At 42.5% G+C, this 10464-nt stretch overlaps 1 protein-coding gene across 2 annotated transcripts in view; it reads left to right on the forward strand.

Annotated features, from left to right (window-relative positions):
• LOC107704214 (uncharacterized) overlaps positions 1-10464 on the forward strand; it is an 84194-nt gene that overhangs the window by 33694 nt on the left and 40036 nt on the right. Inside the window, exon 5 of one of the 2 annotated variants that reach the window (XM_016507099.1) lies at positions 7009-7107. The exons of the other annotated variant lie outside the window; for it this stretch is intronic. Within the exon in view, the coding sequence (XP_016362585.1) occupies positions 7009-7107 (99 nt within the window). The remainder of the gene's footprint in view (positions 1-7008; positions 7108-10464) is intronic. 2 annotated transcript variants of the gene reach the window in all.

The raw sequence follows: 10464 nt of genomic DNA on the forward strand, positions 1-10464 counted from the left end.
TGGGGGCCTCCGCAGAGGCAGCGAGCCTCTCAGTGCCGCTACGTTGTCGGGCGGTAACTGAAAGAAACGCTCGCTGGAGACCGCTGCGCCCTGGAACACCAGCAGGGTTGGCAGAACGATCTCCCGAGGACACTGGGGGCAGACGGGCACCGTGTAATGCAGTGTGAACCTCTCTTCCCCAGAGGGGCTTGCCCTCCGAGCTGCTGAGCCACAGCATCAGGACTCTCATAGCTGAAGTCTCCTATTGAAAATGACGGCCCTCAGACCCACGTCGTCTGTTAGGAAGACTAGAAAGCGAGCCTCTTAGTACCGCTACGTTTCCGGGCAGGGATGGCAGACCGATCTCCTGAGGGCACTGAGGAGAGACGGGCACCGTGTAATGCGGTGTACACCGCTCTTGCCCAGAGGGAGCTGGCCCTCAAAAAGTCCTAGGCCTTAGGCATCAGGACGTTTACGATGAAGACTATCCAGTGAGAATGACGGTCCGCAGAACTGCCTTCCGCTAGAAGCCTTCGGCCTGGGAGCACCACTCTGACTCTAGACTCTGCGGAGTACGAGAAGTGAGGCCCCCAGAATGAGGGGCTGGAACATGGTAGTTTGGGACTGCTCCCGCCCAGCAGCCCTTGCTGACCGCCTCAACCTCCTCAGAGGAAGAGAGATAAACTCGTGCTCTCACTCTAGAAATAATTTTTTTATATCCCAAGAGCCCCTGTATATCTAACTTCACATAGTCAGATAAATACTTCATTTTATTCCTCAGAATTAAATGCAGTCAAACAACCAGAGGAGTAAATACGGTCTGGTGAGTAAGATTCACATCAAAAACCGAATGATGTAATATAAGCGTTGCCTTGGCAGAGCGTGAGCCGTGCAGTCATACAAACAACATCAATCTCCTCAGAGAAAGATGGCCGCAGCAGCAAGCTCTCACTCAGAGGGGGAAGAACCGCAGCGCGGGTTTCCAAGCCTCGAGAACGAGCTCTAGATCTAGGGAACACGGGTGGAGATAGGACGAGCCGTCTCCAACCCGTCCACCAGATCATGTGCGATCCCCGCGATCTCAGTCGCCACCGTGCCTCAGCAGCAGTGGGACCGCAATCGCAGGATCACAGGCACAGACACACTCCTCGGAGCGTGCCCGGCAAGAGCGGAGAGCTTAACACCGGGAAAAGATGAACACAATCCGCCCCTGAGAGCCGACTGCGCGAGCTCTGCTCCCCATTAATGCTGCTCATTATAATATCAGGCATAATATGCTTGTGTAACTGATGCTTGTGCAACTGGTGAGCTCTTTGACGCCCTCCGTATCAATCTCCTTGGAGAAAGACAGGCGGAACGTAGCGCCCTCTCCCCGGGGGGGAAGGACCGCAGTGCGGGCTTCTGAAACCCTGAAAGCGGGCGCCGGATCTGGTGGTTAAGGAAGTAGATAGGGACTCGCCCGTCTACATTCCCTCCACCAGATCCATACGTGAAACCCACGAGCACAGCCACCGCTCCACCTTGGCGAAAGTGGGGCCGGCACCGCGAGGAACTCTAGTGAAGGCTCCCTCCTCAAAGAGAACCCTCTGAGAGCGAAGCAAGGCAGTAACAAACACTACCAAAGCTCCCTCGAGAGCTGACTCTGCGTGCTTGCTCCCAAGCAGACAACAAACAAACTGTGTGCATCCCCACCCGTAAAGTAACGTGGGCAGGGAGGAACACACAGCCTGAACGCTGCCTGCCCTCATCTTAGGTGTCTGGTTTTGTCTTGTGATTTCGTGACAGACAACACTAAATAAGACTCACAAACAGATATCAGACTGACACACACACAGAGTGCTTGCTGAATGACAGAAAGCTGATGCCGGTTTCACCGCACGTGCTTTTAAGCTTCCTGGTCGCTACGTCACCCTGCCCGTGACGTCTCGCCCATCCATTGGACTGATTACACACGTGGTTCAGAGCTGGTCACGCTGAAGGGCGTTCCCAAAGTGTCCTCTGACGCAGCTCAAGTTCCTGAAGAGGATCCACAAAACACACACACAACATGCAATATGTCACACATATCTTGTAAAAGCAAATACTTCTTTGAAAACTATTTTAACTCTTCTAAAAATTTTATTTTTGCATAGTAACTCTACACACAAACATAAAATAATTAGCCACATACACGCCAAACTACACAGATGTGAAAAATGTAAAACACTGCTCTCGTGTGCCTTTTGCTTGTTCAGAGTGCAGTGGAGCACAGGAGTTTGTCATAGCACTCGCACATACATGCATTTGCACATATACACTGTATATACAGTATGTATGACTGAGGACTTTTACACAGTTATGCAACTGAACTGAATCAATACTGGACTGATTTGAGCTGTAGAATGACACTATTGACTTGTTAGAGCTGCTTTACAGCAGAATGTGAATTTGATACTATTGTGAAGCTGCTGTGAAAATCTATATTGTATAAAGCACTTTAGAAATAAAGATGACTTTCTGACTTGGCTTGTATATATATATATATATATATATATACACACTGAATATGCATACAACACAGATGCATATTCAGTGTGTGTGTGCGTGCATCTGTGTGTGTGTACTGTATATTCACTCTCAGAAATAAAGGTACAAAAGCTGTGACTGGGGTGGTACCTTTTCAAAAGGTACATGTTTGTACCTAAAGGGTCCATTTTGATACTTTATGGCTCGTTTCCACTGAGCGGTACGGTTGGTTACAGTACAGTACTGTAGACATGTCAGGGTGAAAAAATTACGTTCCAACAAGGAAGAAGGCAAGAGTAAAGCAGACAGGAAAGCCAACAGTCACTCTTGGCAGCGCAGGGACTCAAATAGGCAGCCGATTCCTCAAAGGTCCATGCGGCGAGTTCCACGAGAGAGGAGAGACAGAATCCAAAGGAATCAGCCAGGATTACAGAGACTCGAATTAACACGGCAACCACACCAATGATCTGACAACACAGGACGGAAAGCACAGACATTAAATAGCTGAGCTGATAAGCCACAGCTGGCGCTAATCAGCTGATTATCGCTGGTCACCGGCAACACACACACCCACACACACACACACAGAGAGAGCAAGAATGAGTCAGTGAGCCATAAACCGTGACAACGCAATTATTTCCGTTTCCACTGTCAGAAGTTGTGAATGGTACCAAAATAGTGAACCGTACCGTACCACTTTTTTGGTACCCTTCCGTTGGGGTACATAGCACAGCAAAGGGTACCAAAAGGGTGGAGCTAAACTCACTGCAGAACGTTGATTAGTTGACTAGAATCGTCACTTTTGCGTGATACAAGGGGATAAAGCTTCTCCTTCACTCGTTCCGCTCTGCTGTCCACGAGTGTTGGGCTCATTTACATCAGAGTGCGCAAACAAAAAAAAATATAACCGTGTATTTTATAATTTTATATTTTCACACAAACAATATCCATTTCTCAATATGCGTTCTTGTGGACTTGGGGTTAGCTTAACGTCATTGCCCAAAAACCTGTGTAATTTTCTAAATATTACTGTTGTATTGTGTCATGAAATGTAGTTTTAAGAGTTTTTCAGGTGAGAATGTAATTGTTTTTTTCTCAAATCTGTTATTTATAAAGATAGCACCTATTTGAAAATTTGCTATGCCGATTTTGGAGCTCCAGGCAATCAGCGGCGCTCAGTGCTCATGTATCCTCATAGAGCAGCCTTAGCTCGGCTAGTCCTTCCGACATTTGCCGCTGGCTCTGATGTCTCTGTAGTGATTAAACATGAGATACAATTAGTTTTGGGTAGGCTATATTTAACAGGCATTCGTGGTCTCATGAATCTATTATTTATTCCTGGTCATATTGTTTTGGCTGAGCACAAAGTTGTTTAACTTTATATATTTATTTTGAACTTTACCGTAGTACAGCGCTGACTTTGTAGCATACGTTTGACTGAATTGTTTGCTTTTGTCTTTATTTCCTCTTAGATAAGCCTCTTATACTTTGTACTTTTACTTTTATAATGGCTATTATTGTTCATTAAAACTGACATTTAACAAAAAGAGGCAGAGTTGTGCTTATTGTCGCGCTTTATCGTTGATCGCTACTTTCCGACATACACCACACCTATCAAGAAAGGTACTATTGGCAGTGGAAACGCAAGCTGGATCAGTGTTACCCATACCAAATCGTACTGTACTGAACTGTACTGTACCGTACCGCTCAGTGGAAACTTTTGTAGTGGGTATACTCTGATATTCCCTCCCAGCCTCATACTCACCGTCCCACAGCGACACCCCATAAGCACCACCACACTCACTAATTCATGGAAACTAATCATTAAAGGTATATATATTAGTACTTAAAGTGTACATATTTGAACCTAATAGGTAAAAAAGTGTACCTTACAGCTTTTGTACCTTTATTTCTGAGAGTGTATTTATACACACACTGAATACGCATATAAGCCAAGTCAGAAAGTCAGCTTTATTTATAAAGCGCTTGTACAATATAGATACAATGTAAACAGAAATGGAAGGGGGTAAAAATAATTTATTTCTAAAAAAAACAACAACTGAGTTTTGATTACTAAGTGAACAAATGATGTATAAGTGTTTTCACACATGATCACTGTGTGTAGGTCATCAGTAAATGAGTGTGGCATTAAAAGGCAGTGTTTCCCAAATTAAACAAAATAGCTGTTAGTTTCGAATGATGTGTGTAATGTAGAGAATTGTCTTTAGATTTTTGCAAAAAGTTTGTTTTACAACAGAGTTTAAAGCATGTAATGTGTTTGTAGTTCTGCAGACTTGGTCTAAAGATTAGGTATATGAGTGATTGGTTTCACTAAGTGGGCCTCAAGTATCACTTTTAGTGTCTAAGCAATTAAAAAAAAAACTGTAAGCCTTTCTTTCTTACAAGATTGTGTGTATATTTCTTCACCTGTTTTTAATATTGTCCAAATATTTTGAGGAGTGGTTATTGATTTGAATTTGACTTGTATTGCCTTTTTTTTCTTCCTCTTTTTGTGGAGTATACCTGCGTTTGTGATTGAACGTGTCTAATTAGGATGACCACCTGTTACCTATAAAGAGTTGCACCTCAGTTCATTTAATATATGCCTGACGAAGACCTGATGGTCGAAACGTTGCAATAATAAAATAATTTTATGGCGCAGTTATGTCAGTGTGTGGACAAAACGTGTTTTAGCTCATTGTTACCATGTTGTTAACATGTCAACAAACATGTTATTAACATGCTAAGCTTATAAAACATGCTAGACTATAACGAATCATCCACTGAAGGCGAGCGTAAGTGAGAACCCAAGTGCAGTTTATTTACAGTGTGATCCAAACATCCAAGCAATAATCCGTGACTTGACTTGACATGAACAAGGGACAGAGGGCCAGGCCCATGAAGAGGAACAGGCAGAGTGGGGGATTAGTTGCTAGGCGGTTGGTGACAGCTGGATTGTGACTGGAGCTCTGATGGTAGGAAGTAGCATAGATTCCGGAAGTGATCCGGAAATGGAGGATGATGTGGGAGATGTGGATAGTGGAGGCGGCGAATGGAGAGTAGTAGATAATCGGAAAAGAAAGAAAAGTTGGGGACAAATCTCAGAAACGGATAGTGAAAAAGGAAATCACCAGGCAAGACGAAGGAAAGAGGAGTATAAGGTATTGATTAAGTTTACTGAGTCTGTAAATGCTATTAATCCTTTAAAACTAACAAAAACTCTAAAAGAAACAATAGGGACGGTTGAAAGCATTAAGACATTGAGGGATGGCAAGCTGAAAAAACATGTTAGCAAAATGGTAGTAACATGGTAAAACACGTAGGAATGTGGTAAAACATTCAAACAACATAGTAAAATATGTTAAATGGTATTAACATGGTAAACATAGGAATGTGGTAAAATATTCAAACAGCATAGTAAAACATGTTTACATACTTGCTACGTGCTAGTACCAAGGTAAAATAAACTATCAACATGCTAACAATGCATTAAGACATGTTAGCACTATGCTAAAACACACTAACAACATGGTAGCAATGTGCTAAAACACATTAACAACATGCTAATGCATGTTATAGCAAGCATCAAAGTTAAATTTTTGTTCATTTTATTTTAGTTCTGGGAAAACTTAGATCTTGAGTCAAGTCTCATATTTTAGTCCTTCATCATGGACAGCAGGCCAAATTAGTTTACCCTCATTCCTCTGAAAAGTATAATAACATGTAAACTATTGTGATACAATCACTTACTGTTCTTGTCTGTGCAAAGTTATAAATTCTGTCTTGAGTATGTAAAGTCTGTAAACATAACCTTAAAAGTGATTGAAATTGTAAGAGCATTACTGAGCATTATGCAGCGTGCATGCCATGTTGTAATTACCGTAATTCCGAGATGACAACACATGATGTTCAACTTGGTGCTGTTCAGGTCCTCGGACTGGGGATTATCCGTTTCTATAGCGACAGTCAACAAAATGAACCAGCATGAAAGAATGTTACTGCCAGCTGTAAAACACAATACAAGTAACAGTTGCTATGCAAATGCATTATTATGACTCTTCATAATTATTTCTTTAGGTTGTTATTACATGGATAGCCTAGATATCTTACTCTGTGCTGCATGTCTTTCGTTTATGTTCACATTACTTTTGTATGAAAACGTCTACACTGGCAAAAGTCAATTACATGAATTTTAAAACATAAATATTATGAAATAACTGCTTATTTACAGTTTACTACTGGAAGCACCAACATTTTTATTTGGTTTCGTGTGAGGTGCAGTGGTCACGTGGTACAAGCCGTAGCTCTCAGAAAACAGCCAGTTCACAAGTTGTAATTATGAGTTCTACGAGGACGTGAACGCTTTTTTCAAGTTGGTATGTTGTAATTACGGTAATTACGATATGCCGTGAACACACCTTAACATTTTGTCAACTGTTGTTTAAGAATGTAGCATATAAATGATACTAAAACTAAAGTTTTAGATTGAAAGATTGATGATGTATTTTGTGGTGACCTCCACAGGTGTCACAGAAACCCAGCAACAGAGATGCTCGCTCATCTGTGACATGTGCTGTGGCACGAAACAGAGCTATACAGAAGAAACAAGAGCAGATAGAGGAGGTAAATGTATGTCTGTGTGGTGTGTGAAGGATCAGTTTCCAAAGTATAATAAGTCAGACTGATACTGGATTTTACCAATAATAATAAGTAAAGCACACATCACATGGCAGCAGAACATAGTTGTCATTACTGTATTTGAGTACTTAATATGATTACTTTTACATATAGTTTTTTTTTTTTAGGAAGACAACAATATTCTTTAACCAAACTCGCATCTGTCAATTTCGAGCAGCCACTATTATGTGTACTTTTCTTCTTCTTTTTTTTTTCACATGTGGTTTTGGTAACTCACAAAGACAGAAATATGAAGTGTGTATCATCTGTTTTTTTTTCACATGTGGTTTTGGTAACTCACAAAGACAGATATGAAGTGTGTATCATCTGATTTTTTATTTTTTTTGCTACTGATGAAAAGATCAATCAGTCCCATTGAACGTATTCACTATCCATACAGTTTCTCCCTCACTCCCCCCATACCATTCTCTGAAATAAATACATAATAATCATTCAAAGTTTTTCTGCCTAAACTTAAATCGTGTATTGCCATTATCAACAGAACTATTCCGGTATTCTAATCTATTCACTGCAGCACATACTTAGTTTAACTAAATAATACCCATATCTTTGTTACCTACAAAACTATTCAAGGAAATGCCAGGACTGGTTCCATGAGAATGGCACAGAGACTGAACAACTAATCTCCAAAAAAAGGAAAGCCTTCCGTGCCTGGCTATATGATGTAACCTGCAAGGCCAATGGGGTGGCTCATGCCAGAGCCAAGGAGAATGTCCACAGAAGGGGAGGGAGTTAAAGAATTCCTAGTGGACAGAAAAGGCTCTGAAAATCCAGAGACTGGCAGACTCGGGTGACATCAGAGCCCTTTTCAGTGCTACCAAGGCCATCTATGGTCCAAGTTTATGTGGCCTAAACACCTGCACACACATGGGATTGGCAGGAGCTGCCATTAACACCTGATCGAATGGGCACTTCCAAGAACTCCTCAACTGTGAACGCACAATTGAAATAGACATTTCCAAACATATCCCTCAGAGTCCCATCAGAGAAGGCATGGGGGAACCTCTTAACGGTAACAATGGCAAGATGCCACCAGGAGCCATAAGAACAATGAAGCTGCCAGTCCAGATGGAATCTCTGCTGAGATCTTAAAGGAAGGTAATTCAGAGTTCCTGTACCACATTCATGCCGTAATCCTCAAGGTCTGGAAAAAAACATGCACTTGTACAGAATCATGTACAGATGTACAACTTCTTTCCTCAAAAGCAGACATCAACCACCGACTGAGTTCTGCCAGTGGAGCCTACACCATACTCAGGAAGAGTCTTTGCAGCCTGAGAGCTAAAAGCCCAAACAAAACTCCCTGGTCTACAGAGCCATTGTCCCCTCCACCCTGCTGTATGAAGTCATGGACCACCTACAGCAGGGACCTGAGGGCCTTGGAACAATACCACTAAATGTCAAAATATTCTGAGTATTATCTAGGAGGACAGATTCACCAACACCAGTTTCTTGGAGGAAGCCAGCATGACCAGCGTCACTACCATAATAATGCCGTACCAACTTTGATGGACCCGCCCTGTCATCCGCATGTCTAACATATGTCTCCCCAAACAAATCATCCCAGCTGAAGGAAGGTCAGCAAGCCACTGGCAGAAGACATCCTCCTGGAAGAAATCCATAGAGGTGCTGCATGTCATGATATAGAACTCTGTGCTGCAGTGACAAAGTGACAGCTTTGCAAAGAGAAAGACATAAAGACTCAACCACCACCAATGCCTTGAAGGCTATTCACCAAGTGTTTGAGTGTGGTGCCACCACAGTGCCCTAAGTCTTTATGTCTGTGATCCGTACTTTCCTTTTCAAGTGCCACTACCAAATTGTAACCAGTGAGGTTTAGAATCAGAAGCGAGTGATGCTATGATAATGGTGTATGTAACCTCCATGCCATCAGGAGCGGAGTCAGACTGTAACCATCTGCCAGCGGTGTTGTTCTGTAAGCCAGCAATATCAGATAAGATCTTTAGCTATGTTGGCTTCTCTGGAGGCTGCTGGCAATGTGACTGAAGCTATGGTCCACTGCAAGGCTTGAAAATGAAAAACTCAGGCCTGCTGTCAGAGAAAAGAATCTCTGAAATTCCATGCTGTAAAAATATTGACTTTTACTGCACTATTACATTTAATAATTTATTGCTGGAGTTAGTTTGAAAAATTCCACAAGTCTGGAAAACATGCCACTACTAGTAGATCGGTGCTACCATGTTTTGAAAACAGGTATGCATCCCACATAAGTCCTGGTGGGGCAGGGAACTCATTGATAGCTAAGTTGCATGTTTTTAAGCATGTTTGCATCCACTTATTTGAGCCTAGCTACCAAATTGAGCTTTAAAATAGATGGCCATTCTGTGTGCAGATATTTGACCACATAAACATTCTCTTGCACAGCTTTTCATTACTAAGTGACTCCTTGGAAATTCCCATTACAGAAAGCATCCTGGCCTGCCTATATTGTATCTAAAGCAGTGAGTAAGAGAAACTCAGGTGAGCCGATGACGAGACAGAAGAGGGTTAGGTTTCTGGGTGGAACCAAATAATGCACAATTCTGGAGGAACTAGTGAAGGATGAAGGGCTAGGGTTCTGGATGGAACCAAAGAGCCAGCTCCACAAACTGACAAAATATCCCCAGAGGACTATTTTTGTGTAGCCACAATTTCAACAGTTAATCCATAATCAGCGCAACACTGGCCAAATCTCAAAATTCATGTGTGTGGTCCTTGAGGGGACTATCATCCTAGGTGATAATGAAGAGAAGGAGCAGTACCCCTGATAGATCCAATATATGGACTATTCTGTCATGGTGTTAGTGTTGGGTTCAAGTCCACCTAAGTCGACTCTGAGTCTTTAACCAATCGAGTTCAAGACCAAAATGGGCTGAATCGAACTCAAGTCCGAGTCCAAAAGGGCAGAGTCCGAGTCGAGTCCAAGTCCAACTAAACACTACTGTTTGTCAGTATCCTAACCTTCTTTTAACCTTTACAACTAGAAAAAGGCACTAACATGTGATTAAGCAATTAGTAGCATATTTGGCGTGCTGTCCAGAGGGAGGACTCCGAGCTCGGGTTAAAGCCCGAACCCAAAAAACTCCCCCCCCATTCCAAGAATGGGATGAAATTAGATTAGTAGTGAGGTGTTGGGGTGGAGGCGGGATGCTGTAAAACTTTCGTGGAACTGAGGTAAGTTGGCTGTATATATACACACGTATGTGCTTGTTTAGGTGATTAGCTGACGAGCTCCACCTGGACCAGACTGATTGATTATCTGATCGTGCTCCTCCCCAACCC

The sequence above is a fragment of the Sinocyclocheilus anshuiensis genome, unplaced genomic scaffold (assembly GCF_001515605.1).
Source record: "Sinocyclocheilus anshuiensis isolate Anshui unplaced genomic scaffold, SAMN03320099.WGS_v1.1 scaffold1686, whole genome shotgun sequence".
NCBI classification, from domain to species: domain Eukaryota; kingdom Metazoa; phylum Chordata; class Actinopteri; order Cypriniformes; family Cyprinidae; genus Sinocyclocheilus; species Sinocyclocheilus anshuiensis.